This window comes from Procambarus clarkii, chromosome 35, assembly GCF_040958095.1.
Source record: "Procambarus clarkii isolate CNS0578487 chromosome 35, FALCON_Pclarkii_2.0, whole genome shotgun sequence".
NCBI classification, from domain to species: Eukaryota; Metazoa; Arthropoda; class Malacostraca; order Decapoda; family Cambaridae; genus Procambarus; species Procambarus clarkii.
Window position 1 is genome coordinate 36,605,967 of NC_091184.1, and position 21,476 is coordinate 36,627,442.

The 21,476-nt window shown below is 48.1% G+C and overlaps 1 protein-coding gene across 1 annotated transcript in view; it reads right to left on the reverse strand.

The window, feature by feature from the left end:
* LOC123768544 (vesicular glutamate transporter 1) overlaps nucleotides 1-21,476 on the reverse strand; it is a 221,503-nt gene that overhangs the window by 145,799 nt on the left and 54,228 nt on the right. The window contains exon 3 of the mRNA XM_069336351.1: nucleotides 8,146-8,175. Within this exon, the coding sequence (XP_069192452.1) occupies nucleotides 8,146-8,175 (30 nt within the window). The remainder of the gene's footprint in view (nucleotides 1-8,145; nucleotides 8,176-21,476) is intronic.

Here is a 21,476-nt window from a genome sequence, read left to right on the forward strand (position 1 = left end):
ACCGTCGGGGCCCTGGTGCACCGTCGGGGCCCTGGTCCACCGTCGGGGCCCTGGTGCACCGTCGGGGCCCTGGTGCACCGTCGGGGCCCTGGTCCACCGTCGGGGCCCTGGTGCACCGTCGGGGCCCTGGTGCACCGTCGGGGCCCTGGTCCACCGTCGGGGCCCTGGTCCACCGTCGGGGCCCTGGTCCACCGTCGGGGCCCTGGTCCACCGTCGGGGCCCTGGTGCACCGTCGGGGCCCTGGTGCACCGTCGGGGCCCTGGTCCACCGTCGGGGCCCTGGTGCACCGTCGGGGCCCTGGTGCACCGTCGGGGCCCTGGTGCACCGTCGGGGCCCTGGTCCACCGTCGGGGCCCTGGTCCACCGTCGGGGCCCTGGTCCACCGTCGGGGCCCTGGTGCACCGTCGGGGCCCTGGTGCACCGTCGGGGTCCTGGTCCACCGTCGGGGCCCTGGTGCACCGTCGGGGCCCTGGTGCACCGTCGGGGCCCTGGTGCACCGTCGGGGCCCTGGTCCACCGTCGGGGCCCTGGTGCACCGTCGGGGCCCTGGTGCACCGTCGGGGCCCTGGTGCACCGTTGGGGCCCTGTCAGCTTCCCGTCAGAGCCATCACTTGAATCCCGTCTGACAGCTGACGATACACATCCAAGCTCACCTCTCCTACGTCAACCACTCTATTCTTCCTCTCTTTCCTTCTCCCATCTTCCGTTCCTTTCCTTGTTTCTCTTCATTCTTACTCATTTACTATTTTTGCCTTCGTCTCCTCTCCCCAACTACTTCACCATACCTCTGCCTTCACACTCCCATTTATTACACATTGTTATACCCTCTATTTTGTCCTCCATTCTTCTCTAATTCCTTCTTTCATTCCTCCCACTGCCCACCTCTTTCTCCTTCCCTTGACCACAGGAGCAGGACCTACAAGTGGCAAGGGGAAACGGCGTACCAACAGTCCACTTGATCACATAACTGTTCCCCTCACTGGCTAACCCTCTAATGGCACTAAGAGAGGGGGGGATGGAGGGGAGAGAGGGAAGAAAAGAGAAAGTAAGAAACAAGGAATAGATGAATGAGGGAAGAGAGTGGCAGATATAAGACATCAGGGACAGTATATTATGCTCGAGGTCTGATCAGGGAGCGTTCCCTAGGCACCAGTCCTACACTGTTGCCTCTGTTCACCCAGCAGTAATTGAGGACATGGTTGTAAACCGATTGGGAGATCGAGTTACAGGGAAAACTAATAGAGGGCGTCAGACTTAACATGAACTGTGAGAAAGGAAAATTCAGAGCTTGTTAAGGGGAATGAGAAGAGTCTTGACCTGAAACTACCCCTTAGGTGGTTCCCGTGATCATTAATGATGTTAGGTTACAATCACCTAAATATAATAAATTCCTTACGATATGTAAAGTAAGACCGAGTCATTGATGTATTTGAAGTAATATTGACACCTAATAGGGCTGGTGATGATTGTGAATAAATCTGGCGAAGGAGGTATAGAGGTATTGTAGGTCTGTACTTGTAAAGGATCAACACGCCCCATTATGTGGTCACAACCCAAGATCAATAGATGTGATTAAGGTAACAGTCTATAGTTTAGTGTTGTGACGACGTTGGCAGCAATATTTGAGAGGCAGGGTGAAGGCGTGCCCACATAGTGTAATGTGGGGTTAGATCACCGTAGACTTCTACTCCAACAAAGGCTTTCTTGCATTGTTGTATGTTTCACTAATAGTTAAAAACATACTTAAATTTGATTTCGTAACTATCAAGGCATTTACCTGAGACTGTTTGTGAGCGACGGTAATAATGATGAGGATGATGAATGACTTACACCAAGGGGGTGCGGGGCCCCCCTCTCACAACAGTGGGTCATCTAAGGGGGAAGAGATGCAAAGCTATCCATTCCTATCCCGTTACAGTGGGATCGGTCGGTTCCATCACCTAGCCGTTCCCCTTTCCATCACATTTTACGTCCCCCTCCCATCACCAGGCTGTTCCCCCCCCCCCCTCCCCATTCTATCACCTGGCCTTTCCACTCCTATCTTTGACCCCTCCCACCTTCCCTTTCCTGTCCCGTCCCCCTCCCATCACCTGTCTCAGCCCCCTTCCATCACGTGACCCCACTCCCATGACCTGGCCCTTTCCCCCCCACACATCATGTGGCAAAACTCCTATGACCTGGACACTCCCCCACCCATCACCAGAAATTTCTCCCCCTCCCATCACCTGGCTCTCCCCCTCCCATCATCTGGCTCTCCCCCTTCCATCACCTGGCTCTCCCCCTCCCATCACCTGGCTCTCCCCCTTCCATCACCTGGCTCTCCCCCTCCCATCACCTGGCTCTCCCCCCTCCCATCACCTGGCTCTCCCCCTTCCATCACCTGGCTCTCCCCCTCCCATCACCTGGCTCTCCCCCTCCCATCACCTGGCTCTCCCCCTCCCATCACCTGGTTCTCCCCCTCCCATCACCTGGCTCTCCCCCTCCCATCACCTGGCTCTCCCCCTTCCATCACCTGGCTCTCCCCCTCCCATCACCTGGCTCTCCCCCTCCCATCACCTACACACATTCCTCACCGCTCTGAGACCTCCCGACCCAACCGGCTCTGCTGCTTCATTAGCTAATGGAGCCCCGTCATTAGGACAGCGAGGGAGGGGAAAGGAATGGGGTGAGGGGGAAGGAAAGGGGAAGATGGAGAAGGGGAAGTCGTCTTGCGACTGTATATTATCCTCCTCCAACACAACCATTACGAATATCTTCACACGGTACACAGAGCCCCTGAGGGGAGGTGTTTAGGGGGGGGGGGGGGCAGGAGGAGAGTGGGGGGTAGGGGTGACACTGAGGTAGATGTGGTTTGTGGATAGGTAAGGGTAGAGGGAGGAGTAGGAGGTGGTGGTTCACAGTGACAAGGGGAGATAGATGAGGGGGGGAAGGTGTTGTCTCCGAGGTCCTAGGGTAGGGGGCGAGCCTGTCAATACTGCCCTCCTAGGCTACCTCTTCCCCCCCCCCTCTCTCTCTCCATCTTCCCTCCTAGCAAGATATCTGGAGTACGTGATTACTGACCATAGCAAGCTTTCTTGTGTACATTAACAAGGACCCTAACAAGATATCTGGAGTACGTGATTACTGACCATAGCAAGCTTTCTTGTGTACATTAACAAGGACCCTAACAAGATATCTGGAGTACGTGATTACTGACCATAGCAAGCTTTCTTGTGTACATTAACAAGGACCCTAACATGATATCTGGAGTACGTGATTACTGACCATAGCAAGCTTTCTTGTGTACATTAACAAGGACCCTAACAAGATATCTGGAGTACGTGATTACTGACCATAGCAAGCTTTCTTGTGTACATTAACAAGGACCCTAACAAGATATCTGGAGTACGTGATTACTGACCATAGCAAGCTTTCTTGTGTACATTAACAAGGACCCTAACATGATATCTGGAGTACGTGATTACTGACCATAGCAAGCTTTCTTGTGTACATTAACAAGGACCCTAACAAGATATCTGGAGTACGTGATTACTGACCATAGCAAGCTTTCTTGTGTACATTAACAAGGACCCTAACAAGATATCTGGAGTACGTGATTATTGACCATAGCAAGCTTTCTTGTGTACATTAACAAGGACCCTAACAAGATATCTGGAGTACGTGATTATTGACCACAGCAAGCTTTCTTGTGTACATTAACAAGGACCCTAACAAGATATCTGGAGTACGTGATTATTGACCATAGCAAGCTTTCTTGTGTACATTAACAAGGACCCTAACAAGATATCTGGAGTACGTGATTATTGACCACAGCAAGCTTTCTTGTGTACATTAACAAGGACCCTAACAAGATATCTGGAGTACGTGATTATTGACCATAGCAAGCTTTCTTGTGTACATTAACAAGGACCCTAACAAGATATCTGGAGTACGTGATTATTGACCACAGCAAGCTTTCTTGTGTACATTAACAAGGACCCTAACAAGATATCTGGAGTACGTGATTATTGACCATAGCAAGCTTTCTTGTGTACATTAACAAGGACCCTAACAAGATATCTGGAGTACGTGATTATTGACCATAGCAAGCTTTCTTGTGTACATTAACAAGGACCCTAACAAGATATCTGGAGTACGTGATTATTGACCATAGCAAGCTTTCTTGTGTACATTAACAAGGACCCTAACAAGATATCTGGAGTACGTGATTATTGACCATAGCAAGCTTTCTTGTGTACATTAACAAGGACCCTAACAAGATATCTGGAGTACGTGATTATTGACCATAGCAAGCTTTCTTGTGTACATTAACAAGGACCCTAACAAGATATCTGGAGTACGTGATTATTGACCATAGCAAGCTTTCTTGTGTACATTAACAAGGACCCTAACAAGATATCTGGAGTACGTGATTACTGACCACAGCAAGCTTTCTTGTGTACATTAACAAGGACCCTAACAAGATATCTGGAGTACGTGATTATTGACCACAGCAAGCTTTCTTGTGTACATTAACAAGGACCCTAACAAGATATCTGGAGTACGTGATTATTGACCATAGCAAGCTTTCTTGTGTACATTAACAAGGACCCTAACAAGATATCTGGAGTACGTGATTATTGACCATAGCAAGCTTTCTTGTGTACATTAACAAGGACCCTAACAAGATATCTGGAGTACGTGATTACTGACCACAGCAAGCTTTCTTGTGTACATTAACAAGGACCCTAACATGATATCTGGAGTACGTGATTACTGACCACAGCAAGCTTTCTTGTGTACATTAACAAGGACCCTAACATGATATCTGGAGTACGTGATTACTGACCACAGCAAGCTTTCTTGTGTACATTAACAAGGACTCTAACAAGATATCTGGAGTACGTGATTACTGACCACAGCAAGCTTTCTTGTGTACATTAACAAGGACCCTAACATGATATCTGGAGTACGTGATTACTGACCACAGCAAGCTTTCTTGTGTACATTAACAAGGACTCTAACATGATATCTGGAGTACGTGATTACTGACCACAGCAAGCTTTCTTGTGTACATTAACAAGGACCCTAACATGATATCTGGAGTACGTGATTACTGACCACAGCAAGCTTTCTTGTGTACATTAACAAGGACCCTAACAAGATATCTGGAGTACGTGATTACTGACCACAGCAAGCTTTCTTGTGTACATTAACAAGGACCCTAACAAGATATCTGGAGTACGTGATTACTGACCACAGCAAGCTTTCTTGTGTACATTAACAAGGACCCTAACAAGATATCTGGAGTACGTGATTACTGACCACAGCAAGCTTTCTTGTGTACATTAACAAGGACCCTAACAAGATATCTGGAGTACGTGATTACTGACCATAGCAAGCTTTCTTGTGTACATTAACAAGGACCCTAACAAGATATCTGGAGTACGTGATTACTGACCATAGCAAGCTTTCTTGTGTACATTAACAAGGACTCTAACAAGATATCTGGAGTACGTGATTACTGACCACAGCAAGCTTTCTTGTGTACATTAACAAGGACCCTAACAAGATATCTGGAGTACGTGATTACTGACCACAGCAAGCTTTCTTGTGTACATTAACAAGGACCCTAACAAGATATCTGGAGTACGTGATTACTGACCACAGCAAGCTTTCTTGTGTACATTAACAAGGACCCTAACAAGATATCTGGAGTACGTGATTACTGACCACAGCAAGCTTTCTTGTGTACATTAACAAGGACCCTAACAAGATATCTGGAGTACGTGATTACTGACCACAGCAAGCTTTCTTGTGTACATTAACAAGGACTCTAACAAGATATCTGGAGTACGTGATTACTGACCACAGCAAGCTTTCTTGTGTACATTAACAAGGACCCTAACAAGATATCTGGAGTACGTGATTACTGACCACAGCAAACTTTCTTGTGTACATTAACAAGGACCCTAACAAGATATCTGGAGTACGTGATTACTGACCACAGCAAGCTTTCTTGTGTACATTAACAAGGACCCTAACAAGATATCTGGAGTACGTGATTACTGACCACAGCAAGCTTTCTTGTGTACATTAACAAGGACCCTAACAAGATATCTGGAGTACGTGATTACAGACCATAGCAAGCTTTCTTGTGTACATTAACAAGGACCCTAACAAGATATCTGGAGTACGTGATTACTGACCACAGCAAGCTTTCTTGTGTACATTAACAAGGACCCTAACAAGATATCTGGAGTACGTGATTACTGACCACAGCAAGCTTTCTTGTGTACATTAACAAGGACCCTAACAAGATATCTGGAGTACGTGATTACTGACCACAGCAAGCTTTCTTGTGTACATTAACAAGGACCCTAACAAGATATCTGGAGTACGTGATTACTGACCACAGCAAGCTTTCTTGTGTACATTAACAAGGACCCTAACAAGATATCTGGAGTACGTGATTACTGACCACAGCAAGCTTTCTTGTGTACATTAACAAGGACTCTAACAAGATATCTGGAGTACGTGATTACTGACCACAGCAAGCTTTCTTGTGTACATTAACAAGGACTCTAACAAGATATCTGGAGTACGTGATTACTGACCACAGCAAGCTTTCTTGTGTACATTAACAAGGACTCTAACAAGATATCTGGAGTACGTGATTACTGACCACAGCAAGCTTTCTTGTGTACATTAACAAGGACTCTAACAAGATATCTGGAGTACGTGATTACTGACCACAGCAAGCTTTCTTGTGTACATTAACAAGGACCCTAACAAGATATCTGGAGTACGTGATTACTGACCACAGCAAGCTTTCTTGTGTACATTAACAAGGACCCTAACAAGATATCTGGAGTACGTGATTACTGACCACAGCAAGCTTTCTTGTGTACATTAACAAGGACTCTAACAAGATATCTGGAGTACGTGATTACTGACCACAGCAAGCTTTCTTGTGTACATTAACAAGGACTCTAACAAGATATCTGGAGTACAAGATTAAGGACTATGGCCAAGTTTAAGACGTTGAGTCTTATAAAGAACTTCCCTACTAGGAGCAGCTTCAGCCTGCCAGACCAGAGTGGATATTATTTCAGTCCTCAGCCCATAAGTGCACATATACCGACCTATGTCTCTCTTATCCGTGGAGAGAATTAATCATGCATTTCCGTAAATACTTACGAAACCTGTACATCTTTCCAATATCATATCGGATTTTGTTTACATTTATTAAACATACAATACGAGGTTGTGTATGATAGTAATAACCTTGGGTTATAACATTCTGAATCTCGAGAACTGCTTAATAAATTTAAACTCATATTTCCAAATTATACTATATAATCCCTTAATTTTTCACCATTACCGTCCTCTTTATTTCTTAATATCTATTTTATTTCCTAACTGTTCCTACTATTAATTTGTTAATACATATTACAATCTTAATATCGCCCATCATCTTTGCGTATATATTATACACCATTAACTAAATCTAATAATTTCAAATACTTCTCTAAATTTAGCTCTTGTATTAAACTTCTGTAGTTTGTACCTTCGTATGTCCCATTTACAGTTCTCAAAATATTCTCATTTTTTAGTCATAGATTTTTAATGCTATTGTTACCAGCTTCAAAATAATCAATAAATTGTCAAATTAATCCTAATTATCAAAAGTATAGAAGTTATCTAAAAATATTCAGATATTTTAATAACAAATACAAAATAATAATACTTTCTATATCTCAGTCCAAGATGATAATACTTTCTATATATATATTGTCGAAAATAACAAGTTCTTTATATATGTATATATATATATATATATATATATATATATATATATATATATATATATATATATATATATATATATATATATATCAGAACCAAATTAGTAATACATTTCTATAAATTAGGTCCAAAACTAAAAAAAAAATTAATACCATTAAAAAAACAACTCTTAACAGAAACAAACATTATAAGTCATTTTTAAAACATTCATAAAACATTACACAATTTGATAACCAGTTTCTGGCAAAGCTAGTGACTGTAAAGTATGTTATCAATAATAACCACCGGGAGGATTATAACCACATTTACAAAATAATAAAGTGGAGTAAAGCGACCAGAAAGACTTATACTTTACTGACCTGTCGTGTGGCACCTCAGAGCTGATCCTGCTGTGGAAGAAATACACAAATTGTTAGTAATACTATAATAATTCTCAATATATAAATTAAATAACTACAATATATATATATATATAAATATATATATATATATATATATATATATATATATATATATATATATATATATATATATATTATGGTGCTCAGTTGACCAGCAGGGCAGTTGCAAACTAACAGTTTTACGTGACTGTGTTAAAACAAGGTAAAGTCTAGCCATAGAGCTCTGTGTTTCCCAGACTGGCTCCTTGTGTTCAGGAGCACAGATATAAAACCCACAAAAGCTCACAATAATATTGTATTTACACAACGAAAGACCTCGCCAGAAAAACAAATTTGCACAAAATTCAAAGAAAATGTTATCACTAGGGAAATTTGTCCTTTTTTACCCTACCTGTTTGATTCTTATCTACTCTCCCTCCCTCTCCCCTCACTCTCTCTCTCTCTCTCTCTCCTCGCCCCTCTCTCCCTCCCCCGGCTATAATATCCCTGGCGGGGTAGAGGAACATTACTTCCCCCGTGGGAGTTGTCGCCGCACGGGACCGAGGATGTGAATGAATCTCTTCAGCTCACAACACCCCCGTCGTTCATGCCGAGCAGGAGACCGGGGTGGGGAGTGGTAAGGGAAGGGGAGACTATGGTGGAGGAGGGTGATTGGGAGGTACATTGTGGAGCAGGAGGAGGAGGAGGGTGATTGGGAGGCACATTGTGGAGGAAGAGAGGAGCAGGGACAGACCACGAGAGGCATATGAGAGAGGAGAGAACCTGGAGAGCCCCGAGCCACAACAACAACAAACTTACATACAACACTATTAATCTTTGCAGGCGTACCACAGAGAGCAGCGAGGGTCAGTAGGCAGCTGTAGCGTCCAGTGGTCAAGGCTCGCTGGTGACGTCTCCTCAATGTACCCCGGGATATACACTCCCATAACTAACGAAGGTTTAGCCAGCAATGATCTGGTCTACTCACAAGCTCTACAAATGGCTCACATGATAACAGGGAAATTAAAAAGAGTTGCATTGGCCTATTCACGGCAGCTTCTATTTATATCCATCCACCCAAACCCATTCATATTATATATATATATATATATATATATATATATATATATATATATATATATATATATATATATATATATATATGACTGGAGGTCACGTGTTCACAGAAGACTTACCTCCCCACCTACGAGATACGTATCTCTCATCTCAATCATGGCGGAATAGTATGTATTCACCAAATAGTTTACGAGCTCCGATGGCTACGAGGTCGTCCTCAAAACCAGTTATTATTTTTAAGGACGATCTCGTAGCGCTTCGGAGCTCGTAACGTGTTTAGTAAATAAGGACTGGCTGCCAAGATGGAGATACGAGGTGCAGACCTCGTAAGTGGACCTGTAACTGCTCTGTGAATGCTGACCGCTGATGACGGCCATCAGTCACAAGGTCAAGAGCGAGGTCACAAGATCAGGAGCGAGGTCACAAGATCAGGAACGAGGTCACAAGATCAGGAGCGAGGTCACAAGATCAGGAGCGAGGTCACAAGATCAGGAGCGAGGTCACAAGATCAGGAACGAGGTCACAAGATCAGGAGCGAGGTCACAAGATCAGGAACGAGGTCACAAGATCAGGAGCGAGGTCACAAGATCAGGAGCGAGGTCACAAGATCAGGAGCGAGGTCACAAGATCAGGAACGAGGTCACAAGATCAGGAGCGAGGTCACAAGATCAGGAGCGAGGTCACAAGATCAGGAGCGAGGTCACAAGATCAGGAACGAGGTCACAAGATCAGGAGCGAGGTCACAAGATCAGGAGCGAGGTCACAAGATCAGGAGCGAGGTCACAAGATCAGGAGCGAGGTCACAAGATCAGGAACGAGGTCACAGAAAGGAAGGTCACACTCATGAGCAGAGTGTGGCACGTGTCCATTTTCCCGCAGCCGCAACAGACGCCAGTAGTTGCCGCAGCCGCACTTGCCAGAAGCTGTCGCAACAGCAGCAACAGCGGCAGCAGTAGTTACGTCGTCGGCGGCAGCAGCGGCGGTGACGGAGGCAGCAAAGTTTTTAATGCCCACAAACTTGACCGGCGAGGAGTTGAGCCGAGCTTTTTAAATGTTATTGATGGGAGCGGACGTTTTCCCCGACCAAAGTAAAGGTCGGAGAGTCCTTAAAAAGGCCATGAATGTTCCAGCAAGTTTTAATGTGAGCGGTGGCGAGGCCCTCACTGTGGAGAGGGGTGAGGGTGACCCACACTGGGGGGAGAGTGGCTTCCACCTGGGGAGAGGGTGTCCCTTATGAGGTGGATGGTGGGAGGGGAAGAATCTAGGCGGAGGGTTAAGTCCGTGGGTTCACCTCACCCTTGATTATGAGTGCGTAATGAGGGCGGGTTACACGGACCATTCTTCACCCCTCATTGTGCCCCCCCACCCCCCACCCCCACCCCTGTGTTTTATGGTTTATACCTTAACCGTCCTACGGGGCCCTGGCGCACTGGCTGCCTCAGCGGAGTTAAGAACATAAGAACAAAGGTAACTGCAGAAGGCCTATTGGCCCATACGAGGCAGCTCCTATTTATAACCACCCAATCCCACTCAAAGTTCTTCTTGACGAACGTCCCACCCACTGGGCATAGGTCTTCCATGGACTGGGCACATATATTGTTGATGACTGTATTCTGTGTGTATGTATTGTCTTATGTGCGCATGTCTGATATGTGCGCATATGTCTGCATGTGGCTTGTGCGGCTGTGTGTATGTCTGTCGGTCGGCAATGTCTGTGTCTATTCACATCTGGTCATCTATCGTCTCTGTGCTGTCAAGTCATCGGGGTCAAGAAACTACTGTAAGAAGCAGGTGAAAGGTCATGGTCAGTATTAAGGTGGAAAGTAAGGTCAGGGGTTCAAGTCAGTCTCGGGGAAGTGGTAGGTCAAAACTGAGCCTCGAAATCGATGGCATTACTGAAATTATTGTTAATATTATTATTATTTAACATGGGGGAAGAAGTGTGTGTAGGAGAGAGGAAAGAAGGGGAATAATCAGGGAGAAAGCGCTAAGCCATGACGACTATATAGCACTGGGAAGGGGTCAGGATAAGGATTTGGGACGGGTCGGGGGAAGGAATTGTGCCCAACCACTTGGACGGTCGGGGATTGAACGCCGACCTGCACGAAGCAAGACCGTCGCTCTACCGTCCAGCCCAAGTGGTTGGAGAGAGGAAAGAGCAGCAGCAACAACACCACAAGCGCCAAGGTTTGCTACCAAACAATGGAAGGTGCCGCCATATCTTTGAAATTCAGTCTGCGTTCTCTGCCTTCCCGCCCCCCCCCCCTCTCTTTCTCTCACTTCCTCCATCACTACCCCTCTCTCCCTTCCCCTCTCCCTTCCCCTCTCCCTTCCCCTCTCCCCTCCTCACACTGACCACTCGTAACCTCCCTTTCAAGATGATGTTTCTCTCAGTGGACTCACCTAGATGTGCTAGAAGGATATGAGCGTTTCCTCCTATATCCAAACTGTTCCGTTATCAGTTGTTTAATGCAATGACTCTCTTCACTCGATCGTATTATAGTAACATTTATAACTCATTAATAACTTCCTCATCTAATCCATTTTATTTATTTACGGCTGGTACACTGAAGGTGTTCCTTCTAACATCTCTACTTGTGTCTCAAGTTTCCGGTAGTGTCCCCTCATTCTGTTCTCTCGTAATAAGAACATTGTTTCCCTGTCTACTCGGTCAAGTACTTACCAAAAGAAGGTACCTTGTCTGGAAGATTATTTAGCACCGTCAACTACTTGGTCAATTTTCCTCGGAATTTTTTATGTCATAATCATGTCTGCATTATTTTTTCTTCTGGTGGTTAGGTCTGGTTCCCTTGGTCTTTCTTTATAGTTCAGTCCCCTCGGCTCAGGAACGAGCCTTGGTGCATCTTTTTCGACTTTTTTTTTTAGGGGTTCCATGCAGGGGCAGCATACTAAGGAACGGGTTTACCATAGAACATACAGAGCGCTTGAAAGGTCCTTCGTCCAGGTTCCTCAAGGATAACCGGACGTTTGCTATCTTGGCATATGCTGCTGATAGCAAATATGTGTTATCTGCTGTGCGCGTTAATCTGCTGATGTGTACTTCTCGTGTTAGGCTTAGGGTTGTCTACTCCCAAGTGATGCTCTTGTTTTGAAGTGAGAAGTTAACTATTCCATTCTGAACAGTTTTGGGGGTCTTTTCATTCCTATTCCTATCCTTATAACATTGCATTTGGCCGGGCTAAACTTCAATAGCCATTTATAAGATCACATCTGGGGACTGTCACGTTCGTTTTGCAGTGGTGTGCAGTCATCCTCTGGGCTGACCCGTCATATGTGATTAGCATCGCCAGCAAATCTTGATATGGATGAGCTTATTTGCTGTGTTAAGTCTTTTATGTATGACTGGAACATGATGGGTTGTGATACATTTCCGTCACCGGTGACCCTTTGCCTACTTTCTGAAGGGTTTACTTTCTACTTTCCTTAGCCAAACAGCACTGTTCCAGAAATACCGTCCTGCTTCTCTAGCTTGTGTGAGTAGCTGGTGAAGACCAACTAGACCATTGTTATCTTATCACACAACTTTAAAAGTTACTCAAGAATGATATGCTACTGAAGTTTTGAGTCGCGGTGGCTTCTGTGACTTCTGCTTCAAGCGCGTCCCATTTGTTGACCAATCCTCTCTCTCTCTCTCTCTCTCTCTCTCTCTCTCTCTCTCTCTCTCTCTCTCTCTCTCTCTCTCTCTCTCTCTCTCTCTCTCTCTCTCTCTCTGCCGTCATTCACTATACGTAGACGCTGCTAATAGGGGCGGAATCCCCTCCGCAGATCAAGAACTAACAATAACCCTAGCGCTAATATGTCATAGGGACTAGTGTGGCGAGGAAAATATGAGAGGCTTAGGTCTTTCTTTCTTCCATAAAAGTGTAAATCTGACTGGAGTGGTAAGTGGCTGCGATCTTTCCCTAAGTGCTTGGAGGGACTTTGCTAGCGCGCGTTCCTCTTCACTCTCGCTCGCGCACGCTATTTCCTTCCTCTTTTTCTCTCTCACGTTTTCCTCTCTCTTCTGTACTTCGTTCTCTCTCTCTTAATACATTCTCTCTTCCCCGCTACTCCTATCTAATCCACCTCTCCCTCTCTCTCCCTCCCAATAGTTCCCTCTTGGATCGTTTAGTCACCGGAGCGACGTGTTGACAGGAGCCCATCACACGGGGCTCAGTTGGCGGGAAAAATAGAAACACGCCGTTGATGCTCGCATATTTTTTACTGTTGATTTTTTGGGGCCCTTTTTTTATATTTTTAACCAACGAGCCTGCAACAGGCGCACTGGCTCACGCAAGGCACTGAGCCAGTGGGTTGGGGGAATGTTCCCTTCTACCGTGAGAAGGGGTCGTCCTCCCCCTCCCCGCCCTGCCGTCAGAAGGGGACGTCCTCCCCCTCCCCTCCCCTCCCTGCCGTCAGAAGGGGTCGTCACCCCCTCCCGACCCTACCGTCAGAAGGGGACGCCCACCCCTCCTCCCCGGCCTGCCGTCAGAAGGGGTCGTCCTCCCCCTCCCCGCCCTGCCGTCAGAAGGGGACGTCCTCCCCCTCCCCGCCCTGCCGTAAGAAGGGGTCGTCACCCCCCTCCCCGCCCTGCCGTCAGAAGGGGTCGTCATCCCCCTCTCCGCCCTGCCGTCAGAAGGGGTCGTCCCCCCCTCCCCGCCCTGCCGTCAGAAGGGGTCGTCACCCCCCTCCCCGCCCTGCCGTCAGAAGGGGTCGTCCACCCCTCCCCGCCGTGCCGTCAGAAGGGGTCGTCCCCCCCTCCCCGCCCTGCCGTCAGAAGGGGTCGTCCACCCCTCCCCGCCGTGCCGTCAGAAGGGGTCGCCCACCCCTCCCCGCCCTGCCGTCAGAAGGGGTCGCCCACCCCCTCCCGCCCTGCCAATATCAGTAGCATCACTATTAGGATCACCCCGGCCTTATTCATTATTCATTCGGCTATCATCTTTATAGTGTAATATGACCAGGATATTATCGACCAGCCCCCCGGGAGGCGGGGAGGGAGGAGCAGAGGGGGAGGAAGGGGCGCTCCTGAAGGAGGAGACGGGGGGGTAGGGAGGGGGAAGGGGGGCGTAATAAAGAGGTGAGGAGTGTGTGAGGAGGAGGAGGGAGAGGGAGAGGCAGGAAACCGGGATCAAGAATGAGGGTTTGGGAAGACTTTCAAACGGGCTGAATGTGAGAAAATGAGGAGGGGAATGAATGAGGTGACGAAGAAGTGGATAGAGAAGGGATGAAAACGGCGAGGATATGCAGGAGAAAAGTGAGGGATGGGGAAGAGAGGGAGGGGAAAAGTGAGGGATGGGGAGGAGAGGGAGGGGAAAAGTGAGGGATGGGGAAGAGAGGGAGGGGAAAAGGTGAGGGATGGGGATGAGAGGGAGGGGAGAAGTGAGGGATGGGGAGGAGAGGGAGGGGAAAAGTGAGGGATGGGGAAGAGAGGGAGGGGAAAAGTGAGGGATGGGGATGAGAGGGAGGGGAGAAGTGAGGGATGGGGAGGAGACGGAAAGGAGGCGTGGAAAAGCGTACACAAAAATAGAAAATAAGTCAAAATGACGGTAATGGAAAGGGTAAGGTAGGGAGGGAAGGGGTGGAGGAGGACAGGGGGAAGGGAGGGAGGGGATATAAGGAGGGAGGTAGAGGGGCAAGGGAGGGAAAACGTAGAGTGGAAGGGAGGTTGTGTAGGCAGGAAGAGGTGCAGGAACATCACAACAATAACAACAACAACAACACAGCCTCCTGTTACACCTGACTGTGACAGTACACCAGACGTCTGCGGCCTTACCCAGTTACACCATTCCACACTGTTCTATAATAATTCCCCTCAGAGATCCCTCTCCCCTCACCCCTTCCACAGGTGTCTATCTCTTCCGCCATCGTTACCCCAATGTCCAAATAAAAAAACTGCGCCCCCGCCGCCCCCCATTCCGGTTATATTCCCCATCCCACACATCTGACCACTCCCCTCCCACGCCCCACTCCTCCCCTCCCACACATCTGACCACTCCCCTCCCACGCCCCACTCCTCCCCTCCCACACATCTGACCACTCCCCTCCCACGCCCCACTCCTCCCCTCCCACACATCTGACCACTCCCCTCCCACGCCCCACTCCCCCCCTCCCTCCCAGCCATTCACCGCTCATCAGCGCCACCGTCAATACTAATCCAGTTTGTTAAACTTGTCCACCCAAAACACCGCCCTTTGGCCAACCTGCTAGACTGAGGTCTCGTCAGCCTGAGCGCTAGCCTGTGGACTCGTCAGCCTGAGCACCTGCTAGCCTGAGGACTCATCAGTCTGAGCACCTGCTAGCCTGAGGACTCGTCAGTCTGAGCACCTGCTAGCCTGAGGACTCGTCAGTCTGAGCACCTGCTAGCCTGAGGACTCATCAGTCTGAGCACCTGCTAGCCTGAGGACTCGTCAGTCTGAGCACCTGCTAGCCTGAGGACTCGTCAGTCTGAGCACCTGCTAGCCTGAGGACTCATCAGCCTGAGCACCTGCTAGCCTGAGGACTCGTCAGCCTGAGCGCCTGCTAGCCTGAGGACTCCTCAGCCTGAGCACCTGCTAGCCTGAGGACTCCTCAGCCTGAGCGCTAGCCTGAGGACTCGTCAGCCTGAGCACCTGCTAGCCTGAGCACCCCGCCTGCGTGCACACTCTCCAGCCTGATTCTTCAGCAAACGTTTACACCACCAGGCTGTGGTGGGTATGTGGGCCTGCGGGCCGCTCCAAGCAACAGCCTGGTGGACCAAACTCTCACAAGTCGAGCCTGGCCTCGGGCCGGGCTTGGGGAGTAGAAGAACTCCCAGAACCCCATCAAGCAGGTATATGTGGGCCTGCGGGCCGCTCCAAGCAACAGCCTGGTGGACCAAACTCTCACAAGTCGAGCCTGGCCTCGGGCCGGGCTTGGGGAGTAGAAGAACTCCCAGAACCCCATCAACCAGGTATCAACCAGCCCCCGGGCCGCCAGTAGCGTGTGTTTGGGAATATTATGAATAATATTAAAATACACTTGAAGATAGACTGAAGGGGTCCACAGGCTTCGTGAGGGGTGAGGGGGGTTCCTGTGTGACGAAGACACTGTACTCAGGTGATATATTACCTTTTAACAAGCAATACCAATATATAAAAAGATGTTTACTGTTGCGATATAGTTATACTGATTTTATTACTTTCCTGATTTATGAGTTCTGCCTTAACTGCCGGCGTGGAGTACTTTACCCCAGTGGTGTCTGCCTTGATGTCTGCCTCCCCAGGTCACAGCGACCCGGGGAAGTTTGGTACCAATACCCCAGAGTCTCTCACCCCTGGGGGCCCTCACCCTGGGGGCCCTCACCCTGGGGGTCCCTCACCCCTGGGGGCCCTCATCCCTGGGGGCCCTCATCCCTGGTGGCCCTCACCCCCAGGGGCCCTCACCCCTGGGGGCCCACCGCCTGGGTGTGAAACAATCATCTGGAAGAGCCGAGGATTACCGGGTGTCCCCAAGACGTGCTGGAACCGGGGACTCCTGGATATACTGGAACCTTCTCTCTCTCGCGGTGCTGGCCTACCACCCCTCCTCCACCCCCACCATAACCCCCCCCCCACTCACCACCCCAACAACCACCACCACCACTATCCCAACAACCACTACCACCACCACCACCACCACCACCTCTCCAACCAGCCCATAAACACACTCCCAGAGGCGTGATATAAGCTACAAGGATAGTTTATAGCACTAAATCTCACACACCCCTCAGCCGAGAAAAAGAAAGACATGATCACAACATACAAGATACCTAAGAAATAGATAAAGTGGATAAGAACACTATAAAGTAAGAGACAGAACAACATAAGGACACAAGTGGAAGCTAGAACTGCAAATGCATCAATTAAACGTAAGGAAATACTGGTACCCTGTACCAGTATTTCCAGGGTGGTACCAGGGTGGTGAGCAGGTGGAAGGTTCTGGAAGAAGAAGAAGGCGTGGACGCCACCTCCAGTCACCAGTTTAAGGTCACATTCCACTCAGAATTCATCGGCAAGAAAAGTTACACTTTACGTCAACTGGTACAACAAGGGTGGTACAAGCCGGCCCTGGAGACCTCAACCGCTCTGACCCCTGTAGTTACTGACAGGTGTGTTACCCTGACACTTGTGTGTACGGATACATGTGTCCCCAGCACCAGAGGACACATGTGTCCCCAGCACCAGCGAGTACACATGTGTCCCCAGCACCAGCGAGGACACATGTGTCCCCAGCACCAGACGACACATGTGTCCCCAGCACCAGAGGACACATGTGTCCCCAGCACCAGAGGACACATGGCCTATCACCAATACCGACAAAATCCGAATTATCGAACGATTGCAAGCGCGTCTCGACACGTGGCTCCGACCGCGGCTTCAACCATCACGACACCAGCGACACGAGCCGAACTCACCCAAACGTTTCTGGTCTGCGTGACTAACCGGTTTGGCAGGCAGAAGACATCCGGCAGCGACAAGAATGCCTGCGCACACCCCCTGATATCCGGCTCCAAGCCATCTGCTGACATCTAGACGATTCGGATAATCTCCTCATCCGGCTTAAGGGAGAGGAATATGGAGAAATTCTGGCGCTAAGCTGATTATTGTCTTCGGCAGCTTGTAATACCGCTTAATAATACCACCGTCTTAGTCTGTCTGTAAGACATATTGGTGCGGATTGGCACTGTGTGTGTGTGTGTGTGTGTGTGTGTGTGTGTGTGTGTGTGTGTGTGTGTGTGTGTGTGTGTGTGTGTGTGTGTGTGTGTGAGTGTGTGTGTGTGTGTGTGTGTGTGTGAGTGTGTGTGTGTGTGTGTGTGTGTGTGTGTGAGTGTGTGTGTGGGGGTGTGTGTGTGTGTGTGTACTCACCTATATGTACTCACCTATATGTGCTTGCAGGATCGAGCATTGACTCTTGGATCCCGCCTTTCTAGCTATCGGTTGTTTACAGCAATGACTCCTGTCCCATTTCCCTATCATACCTAGTTTTAAAAGTATGAATAGTATTTGCTTCCACAACCTGTTCCCCAAGTGCATTCCATTTTTCTACTACTCTCACGCTAAAAGAAAACTTCCTAACATCTCTGTGACTCATCTGAGTTTCCAGTTTCCACCCATGTCCCCTCGTTCTGTTATTATTACGTGTGAACATTTCATCTATTTCCACTTTGTCAATTCCCCTGAGTATTTTATATGTCCCTATCATATCTCCTCTCTCCCTTCTTTTCTCTAGTGTCGTAAGGTTCAGTTCCTTCAGCCGCTCTTCATATCCCATCCCTCGTAGCTCTGGGACAAGCCTCGTCGCAAACCTCTGAACCTTCTCCAGTTTCTTTATGTGTTTCTTCAGGTGGGGGCTCCATGATGGCGCGGCATACTCTAAGACGGGTCTCACGTAGGCAGTGTAAAGTGCCCTAAAAGCTTCCTCATTTAGGTTTCTGAATGAAGTTCTAATTTTCGCCAGTGTAGAGTACGCTGCTGTCGTTATCCTATTTATATGTGCCTCAGGAGTTAGATTAGGTGTCACATCCACTCCCAGGTCTCTTTCTCGAATCGTTACAGGTAGGCTGTTCCCCTTCATTGTGTACTGTCCCTTTGGTCTCCTGTCACCTGATCCCATTTCCATAACTTTACATTTACTGGTGTTAAACTCCAGTAGCCATTTCCCTGACCATCTCTGCAGCCTGTTTAAGTCCTCTTGGAGGATCCTACAATCCTCGTCTGTCACAACTCTTCTCATTAATTTTGCGTCATCTGCAAACATTGACATGTATGATTCCACTCCTGTAAACATATCATTTACGTAAATTAGAAAGAGGATTGGTCCCAGCACCGATCCTTGAGGTACTCCACTTGTTACTGTTCGCCAGTCCGACTTTTCGCCCCTTACCATTACCCTCTGGCTCCTTCCTGTTAGGTAGTTCTTCACCCATACTAGGGCCTTTCCGCTTACTCCTGCCTGCCTCTCAAGTTTGTATAGCAGTCTCATGTGCGGTACCGTATCAAAGGCCTTTTGGCAGTCAAGAAATATGCAGTCTGCCCAGCCTTCTCTGTCCTGCCTTATCCTTGTTACTTTATCATAGAATTCTAAAAGGTTTGTTAGGCATGATTTCCCTGTCCAGAACCCATGTTGGTGCTTGTTTACAAACCCAATGCTCTCCAGGTGCTCAACAAGTCTTAGCCTAATTATTCTTTCAAGTATTTTGCAGGGGATGCTTGTCAGTGATACGGGTCTGTAGTTAAGTGCCTCCTCCCTATCACCCTTTTTGAAAATCGGTACGACATTTGCCTCCTTCCAGCAACTGGGCAATTCTCCCGACATAAGTGACTCATTAAAGATCATTGCCAGAGGCACGCTGAGAGCCTGCGCTGCATCTTTGAGTATCCACGGTGATACTTTGTCTGGTCCAACAGCTTTATTTGCATCCAGTGTTGTCAACTGTTTCATTACATCCTCTGCTGTCACCTCTATATCCGATAGTCTTTCATCTTGGGTAATCTCTTCTAACAATGGGAGCTGCTCAGGCTCGGTTGTGAACACTCCATGGAATTTTGCATTCAGTACCTCGCAGATTTCCTTGTCGCTTTCTGTATATGCCCCTTCTGTTTTCCTCAGTCTTGTCACTTGGTCATTTACCGACATCTTCCTTCTTATATGGCTATGTAGTAATTTTGGTTGCTTTTTCGCTTTGACTGCAATATCGTTCTCATAATTTCTTTCCGACACTCGTCTTATGTTAATGTAATCATTCCTAGCTCTGTTACATCTAATCCTGTTGTCCTCTGTCCTTTGTCTTCTGTACTTCCTCCACTCCCTCCTGCTTCTCACCTTTGCTTCCTGACACTGTCTATTAAACCATGGGTTATTATATTCCCTCCTGCTTTTTTCCTTTATTGTTGGAATAAATCTATCTTCAGCCTCCTTGCATTTCAATATGACTTGGTTCATCATACCTTGCACTGTTTTTCCTCTAAGTTCTTCCTCCCACTGCACTTCTCCCAGGTAGTCCCTTATCCTGTGTGTGTGTGTGTGTGTGTGTGTGTGTGTGTGTGTGTGTGTGTGTGTGTGTGTGTGTGTGTGTATGTGTGTGTGTGTGTGTGTGTGTGTGTGTGTGTGTGTGTGTGTGTGTGTGGGTGTGTACTCACCTATTTGTGCTTGCGGGGGTTTAGCTCTGGGTCTTTGGTCCCGCCTCTCAACCGTCAATCAACAGGTGTACAGGTTCCTGAGCCTACTGGGCTCCATCATATCTACATTTGAAACTGTGTATGGAGTCAGCCTCCACCACATCACTGCCTAATGCATTCCACCCGTTAACTACTCTGACACTGAAAAGTTCTTTCTAACGTCCCTGTGACTCATTTGGGTACTCAGTCTCCACCTGTGTCCCCTTGTTCGCGTACCACCAGTGTTGAATAGTCTATTCCTGTTTACCCTGTCAATTCCCCTGAGGATTTTGTAGGTAGTGATCATGTCTCACCTTCCTCTTCTGTCTTCCAGTGTCGTAAGGTACATTTCCCGCAGCCTTTTCTCGTAACTCATCCCTCTTAGTTCTGGGACTAGTCTAGTGGCATACCTCTGAACTTTTTCCAGCTTCGTCTTGTGCTTGACAAGGTACGGGCTCCATGCTGGGGCCGCATACTCCAGGATTGGTCTTACATATGTGGTGTACAAGATTCTGAATGATTCCTTACACAGGTTCCTGAACGCTGTTCTGATGTTGGCCAGCCTCGCATATGCCGCAGACGTTATTCTCTTTATGTGGGCTTCAGGAGACAGGTTTGGTGTGATATCAACTCCTAGATCTTTCTCTCTGTCTGTTTCATTAAGTACTTCATCTCCTATTCTGTATCCTGTGTTTGGCCTCCTGTTTCCACTGCCTAGTTTCATTACTTTGCACTGTCCATGTGGCCTTCCACTGCCCCGGTACTGCCCCAAGATGCTTCAGTTCGATCCTGCCCCAAAAATTCTCTCATCAATCTTGATTCATCTTTATATCCACTCCCTCCCCCCTTCCCTTCCTTTCCTCCACCTTCCTGCCCCGTTCATTCCCACCCCATCCCACTCCTCCCCTCCCCTCCCTTCCCCTCACGACCCGAGGAGGCCGCTAATCCCCTCTGAGTGCCACACAGAAACATCTTAACCCGTCGTCGCCAACTTCTCACAACGACAACTTGCCGCCTGACGTACGACATCTCATCCCCGGAAGCAAAACAAACTTTTCCTTCAGAGGTACGATGATTTCC